The sequence below is a fragment of the Sinohyriopsis cumingii genome, chromosome 4 (genome assembly GCF_028554795.1).
Source record: "Sinohyriopsis cumingii isolate HCF-2022 chromosome 4, ASM2855479v2, whole genome shotgun sequence".
Classification (NCBI taxonomy): domain Eukaryota; kingdom Metazoa; phylum Mollusca; class Bivalvia; order Unionida; family Unionidae; genus Sinohyriopsis; species Sinohyriopsis cumingii.
Window position 1 is genome coordinate 119539073 of NC_142964.1, and position 20347 is coordinate 119559419.

At 35.2% G+C, this 20347-nt stretch overlaps 1 protein-coding gene across 1 annotated transcript in view; it reads right to left on the reverse strand.

Annotated features, from left to right (window-relative positions):
* The window catches only part of LOC149801997 (uncharacterized), an 82919-nt gene that overhangs the window by 14502 nt on the left and 48070 nt on the right, over nucleotides 1-20347 (reverse strand). Inside the window, exons 12-17 of the mRNA XM_089956390.1 lie at nucleotides 16529-16652; nucleotides 13062-13195; nucleotides 12504-12677; nucleotides 5473-5910; nucleotides 1450-1674; nucleotides 372-530 (exon numbers count right to left, since the gene is read on the reverse strand). Coding sequence (XP_089812516.1) covers nucleotides 372-530; nucleotides 1450-1674; nucleotides 5473-5910; nucleotides 12504-12677; nucleotides 13062-13195; nucleotides 16529-16652 — 1254 coding nt within the window. The remainder of the gene's footprint in view (nucleotides 1-371; nucleotides 531-1449; nucleotides 1675-5472; nucleotides 5911-12503; nucleotides 12678-13061; nucleotides 13196-16528; nucleotides 16653-20347) is intronic.

A 20347-nucleotide genomic window follows, 5' to 3' on the forward strand; every position in this document is an offset into this window, starting at 1 on the left:
GCTGTATATACTTTTGCACCATGCATAGGCAGCATTATATTACCAATTTTATGAGTGCCATGTTAGTAAATCAGACATGTACAATTTATGAGTGCCATGTTAGTAAATCAGACATGTACAATTTATGAGTGCCACATCAATAAATCACACATGTACAATTTATGAATTCCATGTCAGTAAATCAGACATGTACAATTTATGAGTGCAACATCAATAAATCAGACATGTAAGATTTATGAGTCCCATGTCAGTAAATCAGACATGTACAATTTTATGACTGCCATTTCAGTAAACCAGACATGTACAAATGAAAGGAATATGACCATCATGTCTTAAATTCTTCCAAAGGGTAAACATAAAAAAATGTGTACCCAAGGTGATACTTGTGTAAGCTGCTTCCTTTTTGGAAGTCTGACTGAACTGGGGACTAGTACTGCTGATGACTTCCTGATACATGCGTCGAATCTCCTCTGTCAATGGACTACTGAGACTCTTTTGCTGGGACACAAAGCTGCTGTTGCTGGACTCTTCTGCAAAGTGAGAACAAAACAGGCTTAATTACTATTTGACACTCTGTACCATAGACCAAATTATACAGCATACATGCTGGGACCTAGCAAATGGAATTGAAAGCAAATAATAAGGAGTAAAATTATGTCGAACAAAGTATCAAACAAACCAAAGTCATGAGTAAATGTCGGAATAGATGTAATGCATATTAGACAGTATTTATTCAAGTCCAAAATTTCTCGATTTGTGCCATTTATAACATGTGGACAGACAGACAGGCAATCAAGCTACTACTTAGCCATATCCAATTAAAACTACTTCCAAGGATCACCATTAAAAATACCCATGCTTCTTATTACATATCCCTACCACACCTGTCACAACCCTTGTTTCTGGACCATGATCCAGGGGACATAACTCAAACTATGTTGCATATATTATGTCTCCTTCTGCTATGACTTGTGCATAAAGTTTGTTTAAACAATTTTTAAAAACTCACTAATTGCAATATTTGTATATTTAACATTATACACCAACCTCCACTGCCCTGTATAGGGTAGCTGCCACAAGACATCTATTGCAGATGGCTATTACACCAGCAACCTATGTTTCCATAAAAGCTGATTTGGAGGCTGAGTTATGGGCAAAAGGGTGAACAGACAGATGATACCACAATATCCAAATAAAATAATAACAATTTTAAAGAGAGGAGCATAATGTATTACCTGTGAATTGTCATGATGTACATATAATATGACTTTCAGAAAACTGTATTTAAAAAATTCAATACAAAGCTTAACTTTCTTGACAACATAATAATGAACAGACACGTAACACCTTTATCTTGCCATGCATTCTGTTATAACATGTGAGAAAAGAATGATGGTCACAAACTTTTAATGTAAACTTCAGCACAAAAGAATGTGAATCATATTTCACCTGAATAAATTGTTGACTTTTTCTTATCTACATGTGAAGCTGGTGTGTGGATGCTGTCTTGGTTTTCATCCCTCTCCTGTCTTGATGATGAAGCCATATCACTGTTAAGACTTGAGCTTCTAGAGCTGTTAGAAACTTCTGACTGATTAAATATCCCATTACTCTGTAGGCGATCCTCAATGCCACTATTTACATCTGTTGCTGGGGAATGAATTTTGGGTTCCTCTGAAATCGATAATAAAAAGATTTAAAAAATAAATAATAAAATGTATTAATAACATGAAAAGACCCAGTTGGGTCTTGTATCTATCACATAACAGTTTACCATTTCACAAGGAAGTCTAATGTAGTACTGAATGGACCAATCCAATGTAAACTATCTCAAACTTCATATTATGCTGACTGTACCAATTTTATTATATCTTGATAAAAATTCTTTCAAAAGATAAATCCAGAATTAATACACAATCTCTTCCTAAAAATCAAAATCATCCAAGATCTTCTATTTACCAAGTTGTATAGTAACTGTACGAGAAATATAGTAACCAGCTTAGTCAGATTCAAGGTATCACATTAATATCCACTAGTCTCGTATCTTATAAAACTTACCTATGACACTGATAATGCAAGTTTAAGGTGCAGCCAAATCCACTTGTAATTCAGTCTTCATAGCAATGCTCAGCCAATCAGATACAAGATTATCTCATTAACATGCATAAATCTTAGTCATTATCAACACCATCCAGCATCATAATAATATAAAACTATATAACAAGTATGATCTATCCTAGACTAGAAATATGTTACTATATTGATGATGAGCTCAGCCAATTAGCTCCAAGTTAACATTATTAAAATGGTTTTCACTTATAATCATATTAAACAAGATCCGGATAACATAGGCCTATTTACAAAGTTTGATCAAAGCCCTAAAAAAATACAGTCTCCTTGTGGTAAAAATATCTTCAGATCATATGTAAAATCACCCCATCAATATGCACAAGTCTCACTTATAATAAAAATCATCCACATATTTTACCATATTAGCCTATTTATCAAGTCTGATTAAAATCATGTTGGTCAGGTTTGGTATTTTAGGGGTTGAAAGGCCATTCATCAGCACATGATAGGTTATACATGGCAGCCAGTATATTTAATGAATTACCTGAGAAGAATAACAAACTGGCAAGCTTTCTCACAAAACCCACTTAACTGCTGTTGTTGTTGGGTTTAATGCCATTTTTCAGCACAAGATAGGCTATGCATGGTGGAAAGTATTAATGGTGGAGGAAGAACCTGGGAAAACACTGGGAAGAACCACCGACCCACGAGAAGCTACTGGCAAGCTTTCTCACATACCCACACTGCCCACTTAACTGAGGTGTGACTCAAAAACTAAAGCAGACAGAGATGAGATGAGCAAGTGATCCGTAAAGCCAGGAGATTTAGACAGACACCCGGGCCATCTAAAATCAGGTCAGAAATATAGTCTCTCAAGAGGAAAGAATCTCAGCCAATCACATGCAAGGTCATACCATTAATATGCATAGACTTTGCTCAAAATAAATTAAAAATATAAATAAATATCTTATTGATTAAAGCCTACTTACAAAGTCTGATAAAAATATGATCATAAATAGAGTAACTAAAGTCTTGCAAAAGTCAACCAACTGGAATCGAAATCACCCCTCATCATTATCCGTAGATCTTACTCTTAACTCTAGAGCTACTTGATTTAAGGCTACTTAACATGTTTGATAAAAATTTGATCATAAATTGTCTCTAACCCATCCTGTCACATACAAGATCGCCTTATACACATGGACCCCTTACATTATTTAACTTGTGTGATGTTGATCATATAAGCCTCTATTTGAAGTTTGATCAAAAGCATATATGGTAACAGGCTCAGCCTATCAGATGCAAGATCACCTAAATAATATGCATGAATATCACCCACTGTGAAACTGTCCAAGCCTTGATAATATAAGCCTCCATTTGAAGTTTGATCAAAAGCGTATAAAACTATGGTTTTAATAGTGGTAACAGGCTCAGCCTATCAGATGCAAGATCACCTTATTAATATGCATGAATCCCACTCACTGTGAAACTGTCCAAGTCTTGATAATATAAGCCTATATTCTAATTTTGATCAAGATGTGTCTTCCAGGTGGTAAAAGTTTTGCCAAGAAGATGCAAGACTGTACCCTTAACATGCACAGATCCTGTCAATCATCAAACCCATCTAATATTTTGATGATAAGAGCTGATATTTCATGTATGATCAGAAACAAATCAGAGGTAAGGCTTCCCAAGTGGCAACAAATTTAGTCAATCAGATGCAAGGTCACTTCATTAACATGCATACATTGACTTCAAAAGGATACTTTATAAGTTTAACATTGAAAGTATCACATGCACCATAGAGAAGCCATAACATGTGTATTTGAGGGAAAGGATGTATTTGATCCGCTGTAGATAGGGTTAACATCGGGACCTTGGTTAGCAAAGATGGTATAGAATGTGAGAAAAACACAAATGTTAAACCCCATGTACAGAATGGGATGAATGTGTATTTTACACCACTGGTACATTGTGATGAATGTGTATTTTACACCACTGGTACATTGTGATGAATGTGTATTTTACACCACTGGTACATTGTGATGAATGTGTATTTTACACCACTGGTACATTGTGATGAATATGGCTGTTACACTACTAATACAGTGTCATGAATACAGATGTCACTGATAAAATCAATTATAGTTTTGCTGTACTGAGGGCAATAAAAAAGTGTACAAAAGAAAGCTATAAATAGTATACATTACAAAATGCCTGTATTAACTTCTGAGAATAGACAATTTTGGTGAGAGACTTCTATTTGTGAATGTACTTTTTTCAATCTTGAGTGATTTGTTTGCAGTGTGCTAATGTGGATATTCACAATTTTGAGGTTAAGGAATTTTTTGTATGGTTTTGGTTTGGCGTTTTATGGCACATAAACATGTGAAGGTTATATCATGCCAAGGCAATTGGAGTGAAGTGATGAGCCCAGGAACACCTGATAACACTGCTTTCTATTGTGTTACCCTTAGTAACTGATAACAATGCTTCCTATTGTGTTACCCTTAGTAACTGATAATACTGCTTCCTATTGTGTTACCCTTAGTAACTGATAACAATGCTTCCTATTGTGTTACCCTTAGGAACTGATAACAATGCTTCCTATTGCATTACCCTTAGTACGTGATAACAATGCTTCCTATTGTGTTACCCTTAGTAACTGATAACAATGCTTCCTATTGTGTTACCCTTAGTAACTGATAATACTGCTTCCTATTGTGTTACCCTTAGTAACTGATAACAATGCTTCCTATTGTGTTACCCTTAGTAACTGATAACAATGCTTCATTCAAGTTTGTGAGTAAACTGATACAGATTCTTCATATAATGTACAACATTGTGTCATTTTCTTACACAGAAAAATATACAGGATATTCTGACTTACTCATTTCACTTTCATGATGTCTACATTTTCAGGAAGAAAAATCATTTCTGAAAGTTATCTTAATTTTTCTCCAAGGCGTTCTCTCTCTGCTCATTACATATAGGGGATTATTTCAGGCCTATCTCTCTGCATAATGATTACACTTTGGGGTATGATTTTCTATGTAATTACATAATTTTCTTGCTTCTGTGAATGTACCATAGAAAAAAGTGCTTTTAAAGATTTTGCAGACAATATGATATCACTATTGGTGACAATTTTGTAAGCATTAACAATCTGGTTCTAAAAAAACAAAAACATGGAAGCCTTATATAGACTTTTTTCACTACCAGAGTCAAAAGCTTGCACAGATAAAAACCAAACCAATCACCTACTTTAATGCATCAGATAGTATTGTTTTAGTTGCCGAATGACAGTCATGATGTGATAGTAAAATTACGGATTACTATCAGAATTTACGAGAGCTCTGAGAAAAAGAGAATCGTTGGCAGAAAGTTTATTATATCTCTTACCAGGCCAAGAAGGATGAGATACCATTCCATCCTGTTGTAATACATCTGCAGCTGAACCATGTGACAACCCCTTTGACCTGGTTGATCTTGGGGACCTTCCATTGGACCTAGGAGAGTCCAAAAGAATGTCCTTATTTTCTCTGAATTCTTGGCTTCCCCAAGACTGTTGTGTGCTCTTGGTACTTGACCTTGGAGACTCAAGTTGTTGACCACTTGGTGACAATCCATTGATGGACAGTTGTTGTGACCCTGATGACTTCTGTGACCTGGGTGTGTCCCTTTCACTGGAACTTTTGGAACTTTTTGACAAAGGTGAGTCTTTTTGACTTGACCTTTGGGAGGTTTCGGTGACTGGTTTCTGGAATTGAACTTCTAAATCTTCTTCTTCTAACTCCGGAGTTCTTGATATCATGTCATGAGAGAGAAAAGCTTCTGCTCCTGTATTATATGAAACAGAGACATGTCTGATCAGTGAACATAATGACCATTAAAATCAACTCACAACAAATTTCTGCATCCATTAATTAACCAAAAAAGATTTCATGGCATACTCAATATATATATATATATATATATATATATATATATATATATATATATATATATATATATATATATATATATATATATATATAGACACACACACACACCATATATACTCACTATAAGACGAGTCCAACTGCAAACTGCACAGACCCAGATTTGCCATCAGAATAAAGCACTGGCAGATCTGGGTCTGTAAAGTTTGTTAGGAGAAATCAGTAGAACAAACAACACAGACCCTGATCTGCAGGTGCATTATGCCTCAGCAGATGAGGATCTTTGTTGCTTGCAGTCTGACTCGACTTTTAAGTCAGTATATATGGTAGTAAAACCTTTACTTTTGTCACCCTCAAACAATGCCCAACACATCTACAGGAGGGGCCCCGAGTGGTCTAAAGCGCTCTCCGTTATGGATCACTGCCATCTCACCTCTGTCCGCGTGGGTTCGAGTCTAGGATTCGGTCAATGTGGGTATGGGAGAAAGCTTGCCAGTAGCTTCTCGTGGGTCAGTGGTTCTTCCCGGGGTTTTCTCGGGTTCTTCCTCCACCATTAATACTGGCCGCCATGCATAGCCTATCATGTGCTGAAAAATGCCGTTAAACCCCACAACACATCTACAGCAACCACATCCAGATCCAATTTCACCTAAATATGTCTGAGTGTTCACTTAAGACCTTTCATTGGTTGATTTCAACTAATCAGATTACTGTATTCTAGATTTAAGATTTATTCTAAGCTTAAGTTCTGTTGGTGAAACCCAGGTCCGGTCAATTCATTTTGAAAAGAGCTAATACATCATTTGTTATAAGACAGCAACACCAGTTACCATATTTCATGTATTTTTTGTACCCTTTAATTTTTCGTACACAATCCAGTTATCAAAATACTAATTATTTAAATGTATCATAATTTTTTGTACATATGATATCACTTGTATTTTTCGAGAAAAAAATACATTAAATTATCAGGCATAAAATTGCTACTAAGAAGGTTTACGTTTGCAATAAAAGATGGAAAATAGCCTATTGCCATTTTGTCTGTACAAAAATTAATAATTAATTGTTGGTGAGAAAATACAATGATTGATGCATAAGCATGGGCGCCCGCAGCATAAGTCAAGGGGGTCACATGACCCCCACCCTGACAAGTTTAATCATGCAAATGATGCTGAAAATATGTTACAAGATTCTGATCAAAACGCTTACTAAATATTAGCTTTAGTTACAGACTGCTTACTACACTAACTCTCCTGGCCGTGGCTGATTGCCCCCTCTTGCACACACAAAAATGCGGGCACCCACGTGTATAAGCTCTCTTATTGTCATTACAATATCTACTGGTATTTATTAACAAATGGACAAAGGACTTCACAGACCATACCTTTAAATATTATTGTTAATTAGTTCTCCTTATCAAGTCCGTCACTGTAGCTAAACACCATGTGCATTTTAAAATTAGTTCGGAAGACTTCTGATGTTTTCTTATCAAACAAAAATGACATCTCAGTACACGCTAAAGTGAAGACCACAGACCATTGGTCAACTAGTCTTATTGTTTCATTACAGTCATACAAACATAATATATAAAAAATAGTAATTTTCTAACGTATATATGAAAGTCACGGACTGTTAAATCAATTTGTATATATACATATACTATCTTTTAAGTACTTGTTCTCTTTTGACTTGGATATAATTAACATTTTTTTGGCAAATCTATTCTACAGTACACCCCACTAACTGCTTAGTGATGAGCACCAAGCGAGGCAGCTGTTAGTACCATTTTTGTAAGTCTTTGGTATGACTTGGCTGGGGATTGAACCCACAACATCCCACATCCAAGGTGAACACTCTAACCCCTAGGCCACTGGAGTGGTCATGGATTAGATGGTATAGACACAGTATTTGGATTGGATGGTATAGACCCAATATATGGATTGGACGGTAGAGACACAGATTGGATGGTACAGTCCCAGTATATGGTTTGGACGGTATACACACAATACACAGATTGGATGGTATAGACACAGTATAGGTGTGTGATTTGGATTTTTAACGTAGCTTTAAAAAAAAATCAGTCATATCGCTAAGATGTCTGATGTACGGCAGTTTATAATAATGTCTAGCACTGGGGAATCATGCCACAAACATGTAGCATCACGTCCCACCCAGTCATTCTGACACCAGGCCAACCAGTCCTAATACCAACTTCTTCATGCTTAGCACCTAGCGAGGCAGCTGTTAGTACCATTTTTATATGTCTTTGGTATGATTTGGCTGGGGTTCATACACGCGACCTCTTGCATCCAATGCAGACGCTCTAGCCACTAAGCCACTAGAGTGGTCACAGTATATGTAGTTGATGATATAGACAAACTATATGAACTGGATGGTATAGACACAGTATATATAGCTGATGATAATAGACAAACTATAAGGACTGGATGATATAGACACATTATACATAGTTGATGATATAGACACAGTACATGGGCTGGATGGTACAGATACAGCATATGCAGTTGATGACATAGACACAGTATATGTAGTTGATGATATCTGACACAGAATATGTAGTTAATGACATAGATACAGTATATTTAGTTGATGACATAAACACAGTATATGTAGTTGATATCTGACAGTATATGTAGTTGATATCTGACAGTATATTTAGTTGATGACATAAACACAGTATATGTAGTTGATGACATAGACACAGTATATGTAGTTGATGACATAGACACAGTATATGTAGTTGATGACATACACAGTATATGCAGTTGATGACATCTGACACAGTATATGTAGTTGATGACATAGACACAGTGTATGTAGTTGATGACAGACACAGTATATGTAGTTGATGACAGACACAGTATATGTAGTTGATGACATAGACACAGTATATATAGTTGATGACATAGACACAGTGTATGTAGTTGATGATAAAGACAAGTATATGTAGCTGATGATATGTGTGTGTGTGGTTTGTATTTTTAATGTAGCTTTAAATATTTTTCAGTCATATAGCTATGATGTCTGCAGTGTGGTAGTTTATAGCAATGTCAAGCATTGGGACATCATGTTCCACCCAGTCACATTATCCTGACACCAGGCAGACCAGTCCTAACACTAACATTTTAATGCTGAGCGCCAAGTGAGGCAGCTGTTAGTACCATTTTTATAAGTCTTTGGTATGACTCGACAGGGGTTCGAACCCTGACATCTGAGGTGGACGCTTGAACCACTAGGTCAATGGAGCAGTCAGTTGATGATATAGAGAAAGCATATGAACTGGATAGTATAGAAACAATATATATAGTTGACGATATCTGACAAAGTGTAGGGGATGATACTTGGTTAATAAAGTTGTCATGAATTGCATGTTTTCAAAATGGTCTTGTTGCAGGTCCTTGGTCAATCCTGGTAATCAGTGTTGAGTCCATACAACTAGGCCTGGTCTCATAAACTGACCTTTGACCCATAACAAGGCCAATACAAAAACACTTATTTAATAATATCATAATACTTTTATACAAAAACCATAATTTGACTAGTATTTGTATTCAAGTCGTACCATATGTATTCACTTATAAGACAAGTCCAAAAGCAAACTACACAGACCCAGATCTGCTGGCACATTATGCAATGGCAGATCTGTGTCTCTGCAGTTTGTTAGGAATAATCAGTGGAACATACAACATAGACACTGATCTGCAGGTGCATGATACTACAGCAGATCAAGAGCTTTGCTTTTTGCAGTTTGACTTGACTTATAGGTAAGTATATAAGGTACTGTACACAATACTTTCAGTAACATTACATCAGGGCTAAAAATATACCCAATGTCGTGATAGCAGCCAGTTTTTAGCCCCATTTAGAAACTATTTTCATTACGACAAAAGTCACCTCTGCAAAGAACATGGTTATTAAGGTTCCTGCACTGGGAAGTATGTTCCTGAAAAGTGACTCCTGAAAGAACCTAAATGGGCGGAAGAGCTGCTTTATTCACAAACATGATGGTTTAGAGATTTCTTACCAATTATCTTTCCTGTGTGTGTGTGTGTGTGAGTTGAATTTTTAACACAGGTTTAACAATTTTCAGTCATATCGCTACAATGTCTGCAATGTGGCAGTTTATAGTGGTGTCAAGAACTGGAGCATCATGCCACAGACATGTAACATGATGTCCCAGCCAGTAACATTATCCGGACACCAGGTCGACCAGTCCCACCACTAACCTCTTAATAAGTGCCTAGCGAGGCAGCTGTTAGTACCATTTTTATAAGTCTTTGGTATGGCTTGGCTGGGGTTCGAACCAGCGACCTTCCGCATCCTGAGGCAGATGCTCTAGCCTCTAGGCCACCGGAGTGGTTTATCTTACCTGCATTGGGAGGCATGTTCCTGAGCTCCTGAATGTACCTAAAGCGGAGGGAGGTTTGCTTTACATAAGACAGAAACATTGCTGGTTTATTGTATTCTTCCTAATATGCATCTCTAGAGCGTGCCAAAGCGGGTGGATGAGTACTTTATAGAGGACAGAAATAATAAAAAAAGTAGAAAGGTTTTATTTTTTCAAATTTTTCAATAGATAACAACAACAACAACAAAAAAAAAACAACCAAAATTTTCGCTGTTGACTCAAGCACCAAAGACACCAGAAAGACACAACTATGTCATACTTCAAAAAAATTGTATACTCAACAATAACATAAAAATGTCCATTCAAACATAACATTATAAAAATGTATACCAACTGAGTCATCAATCATTCTGAAGAATCAACATCTGTAAACTCATGATATGTATATGCACTGTTTTTTTAATTGGATTGGGTTTTCTTTTTCCTTTTTGTTTAAAAATTTAATGAATGATGTCTTAAGAGTGTGACAGTTCCTCAACTGTGAATATGCAAAGCATTTACAGGTTGAGTTGTAATGGTAGGAATCTCCTGTAAATATTTATTTTAAAAAGATCCTGGAAACTTGTGGAGTAAATGTACTAAGGATGGTTAACTACACTACCCAAATGGTGGAAAAAACATATAATCTGCTCTTTCTATGTGTAAATGTGCAATTTTTTACTGCATAGTTTGATTTAGGCATAAATACTTTAAGCTTTAACTACTGTATGTACTCACTTTTGAGTCAAACTGCAAACAACATAGACCCTGATCTAAATATGTACAATGCACCAGCAGATCAGGGTCTATGTTCCCATGTTTATTTCAAATAAAATGTATAGACACAGATATGGTGGTGCAATATGCAATGTTCGATCAGGGTCTGATGGCTCATGTGGGTCTATGCAGTTTAGAATTGGACCAGATTTATATGCAAGTACATATGGTTCTCTCTCTCTCCCTCCCTCCCTCTCAAACTTCTCATCCAATTTTACCTTAACTCATAACAAGATTCTTAAGGTGAATTTTATTCAATTTTATTTAAAATTTTGGTTCTGGTTGAAAAATGGTACAGCTTTGGAGTCTGTAATGCCTGACTTTTTGGCAAGTGCATTATGACATGCATTTACAACTGGTTTAATAATAAACTGAATCTTCAATCATTGTTTCAGGTTGTTTAAAGTGTCACTGGGAACAGCCGGTGTGAGAAATGTGCAAATTGGTAAAAGGTTCATTTCAGAAGTTGCTTTCTTCCTAAGTGATTTCTAAATGGGCCCTTTGCACAATCAGGCAGCTAACCTGAGAACAGGCGTAACCGTTAATACACCTGAGACAAGTTACTGTTCAGTTGGTCAAAAGAACTTCAAGTCAAACACCTATTGGTCAGATAAGATTCATATGTACTTATTCTAGGTTTCAATGGATTTCAGCTGAGGCAGCTTATAATGAGATGCCACTCAAGCGACTGTCTGATTCTCTACTTAACATCTGAATGACTCATAATACCTGGACAAAATAAACCCACTTGGATCATTGTCTACATTACTGGATGGCAAAGGGGCCCCCACGTGGTCGAGTGGTCTAAAGCGCTCTCTGTTACGGATCAATACCATCTCACCTCTGTCTGCATGGGTTTGAGTCTTGGATTCGACTAATGTGGGTATGTGAGAAAGCTTGAAAGTAGCTTCTCGTGGGTCGGTGGTTCTTTCCAGGGTTTTCCTGGGTTCTTCCTCCACCATTAATACTGGCCGCCATGTATAGCCTATCGTGTGCTGAAAAATGGCATTAAACCCAACAACAACAACTGGATGGCAAACTTCCCTAGTCCCATGCTCTGATTGCAAATTTTGGAAATTCTAACTCATTAAACAGTGTATCTGTTGTAAAAATTTTACAAATACTGTCATGATGGGCTGGAGAGTGAACTCATCAGCCTAATGGAAGTATAAATCAAGGTAATATAACAAAGAAGAATAACATTGTCATGATATTTAAACCAATTTTAAATCATGAAAACCGGATCTTCTACATAAAATGTTAAGAGACACCTCCAGTAAGATAAAAACTCCTTAAGTGTCAGTTACCTGATTTTACTGGAGAGATGATTTCTGCCTCTCCCATAATTTCTTCAACAATATAATCTGTGGGTGTTTTTCGGCCAGATGCCATGGACTTTTCCTCCACTGGTGTATTGGATATGCAGGAAGAATCTAAACTGGAAGACCCTGCATCACTCTGACTATGGGACTTCTGAAAATCTGGAGAGAAAAAACCCAAACAATATTACAGCTGGTTAAAAACTAAATGTTATACACAACATTCTAAAGTTATTCCTTTGATCTCCTTATAAACTGCATTAAGGGAAACAGGTTCTCTTCTATTATCATATATACTCATATATAAATGGAGTCCAACTACAAGCAACGTAAATCCTGATTTGCTGTCACATAAGGTGCCAGCGGATCAGGGTATATGTTGTTCTACTGATTACTCCTAACACACTGCATTAATCCAGACCTGCAGCACATTACACAATGGCAAATCTGGGTCTGGGTAGTTTGCTTTTGGACTTGGCTTATAAATGAGCATATATATATATACTATTTATCAGGTATGTAATAAGAATTAGGATGGCAACATACATGGTTTGCTAACAGCAGCCTCAGGGTTGAAATCTAAGGATTTTGCAGACTTGACTGGTGTTGACTGCTTCTGTATGGCACCTTTCTGTCTGGCACTCTTCTTGATGGATTGTGGGAGTTTGGAAATGGTTGACCTGCAATACATTTCATACAGGAACATAAAATAAATTAGAAATGTTTCCATACAACATAGATGCTTCCACCAATATGATACAACTAAAGGACAGTCTTCTAAATCAAGCTGAGTGCCACTAGATGTTGGCAAAAAATAGTAAAGACCAAACGTAAACTATCATAAATACCCACTTATAAGTCAAGTCCAAAACTACCATAAATATCCACTTATAAGTCAAGTTCAACTGCAAACAATACAGACCCTAATCTGCCATATCACGTGTAGCAATATATTGGGGTCTATGCTGCTTGTGTAACTGATTACTCCTAAAAACTACACACACAGATCTGTTGGTGCTTTATGTAATGGCAGACCAGGGTCTGTGCAGTTTGCATGTGTACTCAACCTATAAGTGAGTATATCTGGTAGGTCTTCTAAATGCCAAATAAATTTAGTTTAATCCATTAAGTCAGTCAAAAGTTATTGAGTGACAACAAAAATTATAAAACAACAGAAGGTGTAAGGTCTAAATCAAACAGGCCCATAACTCTATCACATTTTGTTGACAAATGGCGTGTGTGTGTGTGCACATACATTTGTTTGTCTGTGATTTATTTGGATTTTTAACATAGCTTTGAAAAATGTCAGTCATGCTGCTACAATGTCTGCAGTGTGGCAGTTTAGAGTGATGTCTAGCATTGGGGCATCATGCCACAGACATGCAGCATGATTTCCCATCCAGTCACATTACCCTGACACCAGGCCGACCAGTCCTAACACAAACCTCTTAATGCTGAACGCCTAGCAAAGCAGCTTGTTAGTACAATTTTTATAAGTCTTTGGTATGACTCAGCTGTGGTTCAAACCTGCAACCTCCTGCGGACACTCTAACAACTAGGCCACCGAAGCGGTTTTGACAAATGGTGAAAATCACACTTGATCTAGAGCTTAATATAAAGCCCTGTAGCATATTGGGTTTTAATATAAAGCCCTGTAGCATATTGAGTTTTAATATAAAGCCCTGTAGCATACTGGGTTTTAATATAAAGCCCTGTAGCATATTGGGTTTTAATATAAAGCCCTGTAGCATACTGGGTTTTAATATAAAGCCCTGTAGCATATTAGGTTTTAATGAAAGAAATCCTTTGAGCTAAAGAGAAATCTGCAATAAATGTGATGTGTGTGGATGGACATGGGTGAATCTAAATGCATCCTACATAGATATGGCAGGACCTTACAAAGGCTGGAAGCCAATATAATTATAAAGAAAAAAGTATGTCACGATATGTTATAGAGGTACCAAAGTACACTGCACTATGACAGATAGTACCATTAAATAACTCTGAAATGACCTAAAACACATACCATATATTATTGCTTATAATTCCAGTCTATTTTCAAACTGCACAGACCCAGATCTGTCATCTCATAATGAGACAGCTGTTCTGCACCTATGCAGTTTGCTGAGAATATTCAGTAAAATAAACGATACTATGATCTGCTGACACACTACATGATGACATACGAGGGTCTATTTTGTTTTATAGTTGAACTCCACTGGTACATTAGTAAATAATGTAATCTTCATGTTGACAATTATAATACCATCACCTGTATGAAGTAATATAATTTCTCTCATTTGTATATATGCATGATCCAATATGCCCATGTGAGAAAGCTATGCAAGATACAAGTGTCCAGCATGTGCACTCACTACATATGACACCATTAACATCTGCCATGTTTCTTGCAGATTTTGTATTTAAAAAAACGAACATTTTAATAAATTTTAACAAGTAATCCAAGTTTTCTGTTGCAAAACTGAACTTTATGTTCTATTTCAAATGGTGCTAAAACTTTTAGAAAATGATGTTTTTAAAGCTATATCTGCATCAATGAGACACCCTCTTTTCCTGGAACACTATTTCCAACTGAGAAATGAGAAACAAAATTATCATCATATGCTTTGGTGTGGAATAGGGAAATCCCACCCGTAAGATTAGCATTCGTAGTCAGGAATTTGGCAATTCCTCTTTTCTGATCTACAGGTAAATTTCCCATTCCCACACCACTCTCGAGATCAGAATTTGTGGGATGGAGCAGAGAAAAGCATCATTCCTACCTCAAAAGTCTGATCCTCAGATGGGATTTCCCTATTCCACACCAGTACACAAGATAGAATCGATGAGTTTCACCGATCTGCTCTTGCAGGCTGGACAAAAAGGTGCAGCAACAGAATAATGAAGCTCATTTAAACACAACAATTTTTAAATCAGGGTGCAAGGAAACAGTTTTAAGTTAAACAGAGCCCCATACTCCATAAAATTTTGTCCAAAAATAGTGAAAATCAAAACTGACCTAGATTTTCTTAATGCAAAGCAATGTACAAAATTAATTTGCCCTCGAATTAAATTAAAAGTTGTCAAATTAAATTAAAATTTGTCATTCGGATGTTACTTCCAAGAAATGAAATTTGTTATGGACACACAAACAAGGACAAGATGAACAGACAGGAAAAACTGTGCCTTTTCCACAGAAGATGGCAGAACCAATACAAAAGAAAAAAGGCATTAGTCTGGTACTCAATTGGTATCTGCAAATGTATATACTTATGATGAAAAGAAATCAGATATTGAGAAATCGACTAATTCTAGAAACCAAAACTTGCTGACATAACTGCATATAACATAAATGTTGAATATGCTTTACTGCTGAACTGATGAGCTACTACGAACTGCCTCATCCTCTAAAAGACTGCAATTAGCTGATATGGATAAAAAAGTAAGGCCTAAATGAATCTAGAAATCTTTTAAAAAGAACTACATGGATGTGATTCATGAAATGATATAAAATAATTATTTTTAAATATGACTCAAATTCAAACTTCAAAATTCAAGTTTGTTCTTACAAGCATCGCTCACCTTTCTGACAACTGCCTAACAGCCGAATGTACGAGTAGCTGACCAAGAAATCCGACTCAGCTGAATGCTTTCTATAACAATGTCTACCAATACACTGTTAGTTGAATACATTTAAAACAAATGTTTAGATTTCGCTACTTTTAGTATCTTCATCCATATCTGTTCATCAGCATCAATTTGTCCAATATCACAAAGATTTTACACAGACAATGAAGTGGGTAATTTGAAACCTAAATGTTACAACTATATCACTTTCGTATCACCTCTGCCATAATGACTTCGACCCCAAAAGTGGCTGACCATCAAAGGTTGGTGGTTTCTTCCAGGTTCTCCAATTTTCTTCACCATGATATCTGATTCATTCCAATTGTAAAGTTGTGAAGAAATTGTTGTGCAATTTATACAGAAAATATAATCTGAACACTAATTACCTTGCAATCTTCTTGTCTTCAAGATTAAGTCTGCAGTTATCTGTATTAAAAAGAGCTGAAGCACGTTCTCTAACTGTTGCTGATACTTCTTCTGATATCTGCTGTGCAGCCAATGGTGTTGATACTGTAAAAAAAATTATATTAAAAAAATATGGTTATTCCTGAACTAGATATAGGGTAAAGGGAGTTGTCATAAAAAAATATGGTGTTACAGTATTAGTAGTGACAGATGGCATGTTTTACCACAGAAACCCACCATTTGGCAAATTCTGTTAATTTTGTTTATACAAGAGTCTCCTGATGGGACTATTGCTCAGGTGGCAGAAAAAATTCCATGAATCCAAGATAAGAATGTTTCTTCCATGTAACTGCTCAGTGATGAAACCATCTCTGATATTCTTGAGCAATAAAAAGATTTTCATGATGGCTGCTGTGGAAGCCATACTGGATACGATTTTCATTTAGGACCAACTAAACATCATCAGACATCTCTTGGTGAAAACCTTATGTCAACAAGACTGTCCATTCAGCAGTGACAAGATTTTCAAGATGGCTGTCATGGCAGCCATATTAGATGTTTGATAAGCTTCGTTTGCATTAGGATTTGCATTAGACTTGATAAGAAGAAAAATTAATTAGTTGATGTAATAACATAAAAGTCAAATGAGGTAATCTATAAATGAATATAAATGATCCTATCAAAATTTAATTAGTGTACCTCAACTAGATTTTGCTTCTTGATGCTACAGACCCTGAAACAGGTAGTTTTACCAGTGAAACACAAACAAAATGTAGAAGTAACGCAAATCAAATGCAGAATGAATGGAAGTGATAACACAACTGAACGGATTAATGCAAGATGAAGGACATGGAAAATATAAAAGCCATGTGCCGAACACAGAACAACGAATGATACATTTAATGCAAAGCAAAAACACTTCATGAATAAATTAAAAAATCTATTTACCTGTATTTTGTGTTACTGCTTTAGTCCTTCTGTCTAAAGCCCTTTTACATAACAATCTGGGTTCATATCCTTTATTCTTTACACCCACTGGCATTTTTACTACTTACAAGATGTTATATTGTTCTAACAAATACCACTGATGTGACAACACCACCACATATAGCTGTATCTGTACACTTTTCACCTGAACAAAATTAATTAATAAGTAAACTTAACTGACAGATATTCTACAACTACAATTTTATATTTAGTGCAGCTACAGGCTATTTTATTAACACAAAGTTTTAGTGCTTTTCCCTACTCAATATTAGGCATTTTGTATTGTCGTAAAGCACACTTTTAATGACAAGATAAAAAAGCAATACTTTTTAGCCTTTAATATGATCAGAAATGAAAATTAACTTCAGTACATGCATTCCAAATGAACCAAAATGAAAGGAAATAATGAAGGAAATGGATAACTGCAAAATAAAATGATGACTGTAAAATGACATGATGACTGTAAAATGACATGATGACTGTAAAATAACATGACTGTAAAATGACATGATGACTGTAAAATAACATGACTGTAAAATAACATGATGACTGTAAAATGACATGATGACTGTAAAATGACATGATGATTGTAAAATGACATGATGACTGTAAAATAACATGATGACTGTAAAATGACATGATTGTAAAATAACATGATGATAGTTCATTTGTCACAATTACCCCTTTTAGTGTCTGTAGCAAAGGTGTTTGTTATGACAGTCCTAATTAACAAGAAAAGAAATCTGGTCTTACAAATATAACTGATACACAAGAAGAAAAAAAAACAGGTGAAGTTAATTAATTATTCAAAACAGACATGTTTGGCCTAGAAAAAACTGTATATTGCATCTAATGAATATTAGTTAATTCTGTCAGTGAGTAATTCAGCAGTAACTGAATGGCAAAACAGGGTTGAACAAGGGTCATAGAGGAGCTGTGAAACAGACAGAATTTTATGGATAACCCAAGTAAAGTTTCTTCTGTGATAATTGAAAGAGCCCAGCAAGAACTGGGCTGGCCAATGAACGTAATGACAGGTAAGTGTGCAGACTTCACTCAATGTGTTTAATCTCGATACCCATTATACTGTTGACATTAGAGTCTTGGGTTAATGTAACAGAATGAAGTGAATTGTTTGCATTTCTTTGTTTAAAAAGCAATATTCTGCATAAATAACTATCCAAAGTCCTCTGAACACTGTAGGCTTTGGGTGGGGATGGTAGTGTGGTGGTCTATATAGATTAATGATCTATCACTCTTACCATTTCAAAATAAAGGACTGTCAAATGGAAAATGTGTGTAACTGCTTAACCTGCTTTTTATCAGTTGAAAATTATTCTATTAATATAAACTCATGGATATTAATGCAGAATACTTATAGCATTCAAAATGACATAAAAATTTGCAACAATTATGCTTAAACAAAGTGCATAAGCAATAATTATATAATAAAATTATAATATACTCAGTGTTATTTGTTTTACTGTGATTTTATATTTTTCTTCAGTTTAAATTATAAACCCTTCATTACAATCCCTATTGTGAATTATTTTGTTATTTTAAATAACTTATTCTATTACAATGTTTGCATCTTGTATTATAACATTATTTTATGTTTTAAATTTTTCATCTGCAAATAGAAGAACTCTGCCTGCCCACAAACCTGTGACTCTAATCGTTCTTATGACCAGTTACTTCCCTTACTTTCCTCTATCAAGAAAGCTGGGTCATTAGCAAGCTTTCTTCCAATGCTGATGATTGCAAATGCTATGGAACCAATGGTTTCAAGTTTTTTTCCAATTTTAGTATTTTCATCCATATTTGACAGATCAGCATCATTTGTCCAATATTGAAAGGCCTGTATGCCAGAAGGCTTTATACCAAACTTGGTCAAATATTCCATCAACATAATTTTGAAAAAAAGTTGTGGAAATGCTCATCTGCCTTCACTAACAGCAACCATATTTGAAGCAGAACAGCATCTGTACGAATCTAAAAGGCGTTCAATCTAGTCAGTTTCTGTAAAATCTTAATGAAGTTTGTTAAGTGGTGTTTTTGGAAGCTGTTACAATTTGTTTTTATTTTTATTAACAGCAGCCATATTTGATAGCAGATTGGTATTTTTTGTATTTAAAAAAAATAGAAGCCCTTCATGTCAGAATGCTCAGTAAAATTTGGTCAAATTCTGTTTAGTAAATTTTTTGAGTTATTTAAAGGCTTTAATTTTTTTAATATTTATAGCAATATTGGCATCATCTGTATAAATTTCAATTTTTAATATTGTTAGCAATATTGGCATCATCTGTATAAATTTCAATTTTTAATATTGACAGCAATATTGGCATCATCTGTATAAATTTCAATTTTGGCATCATCTGCATAAATTTTGATTTTTAATATTGACAGCAATATTGGCATCATCTGTATACATTTCAATTTTTAATATTGACAGCAATATTGGCATCATCTGTATAAATTTCAATTTTTAATATTGACAGCAATATTGGCATCATCTATATAACTTTCAATTTTTAATATTGGCATCATCTGTATAAATTTCAATTTTGGCATCATCTGCATAAATTTTGATTTTTAATATTGACAGCAATATTGGCATCATCTGTATACATTTCAATTTTTAATATTGACAGCAATATTGGCATCATCTGTATAAATTTCAAACTTTTATTACCATAATAGTTTACACCATATTTGACTAATATCTGCTGAGCAGTTTAAAATTTATTTGGTCTATTTTTAGTAACAGTGGCCATATCTGATGGGAGATCAGCATTATATATGTAAAAACTAAC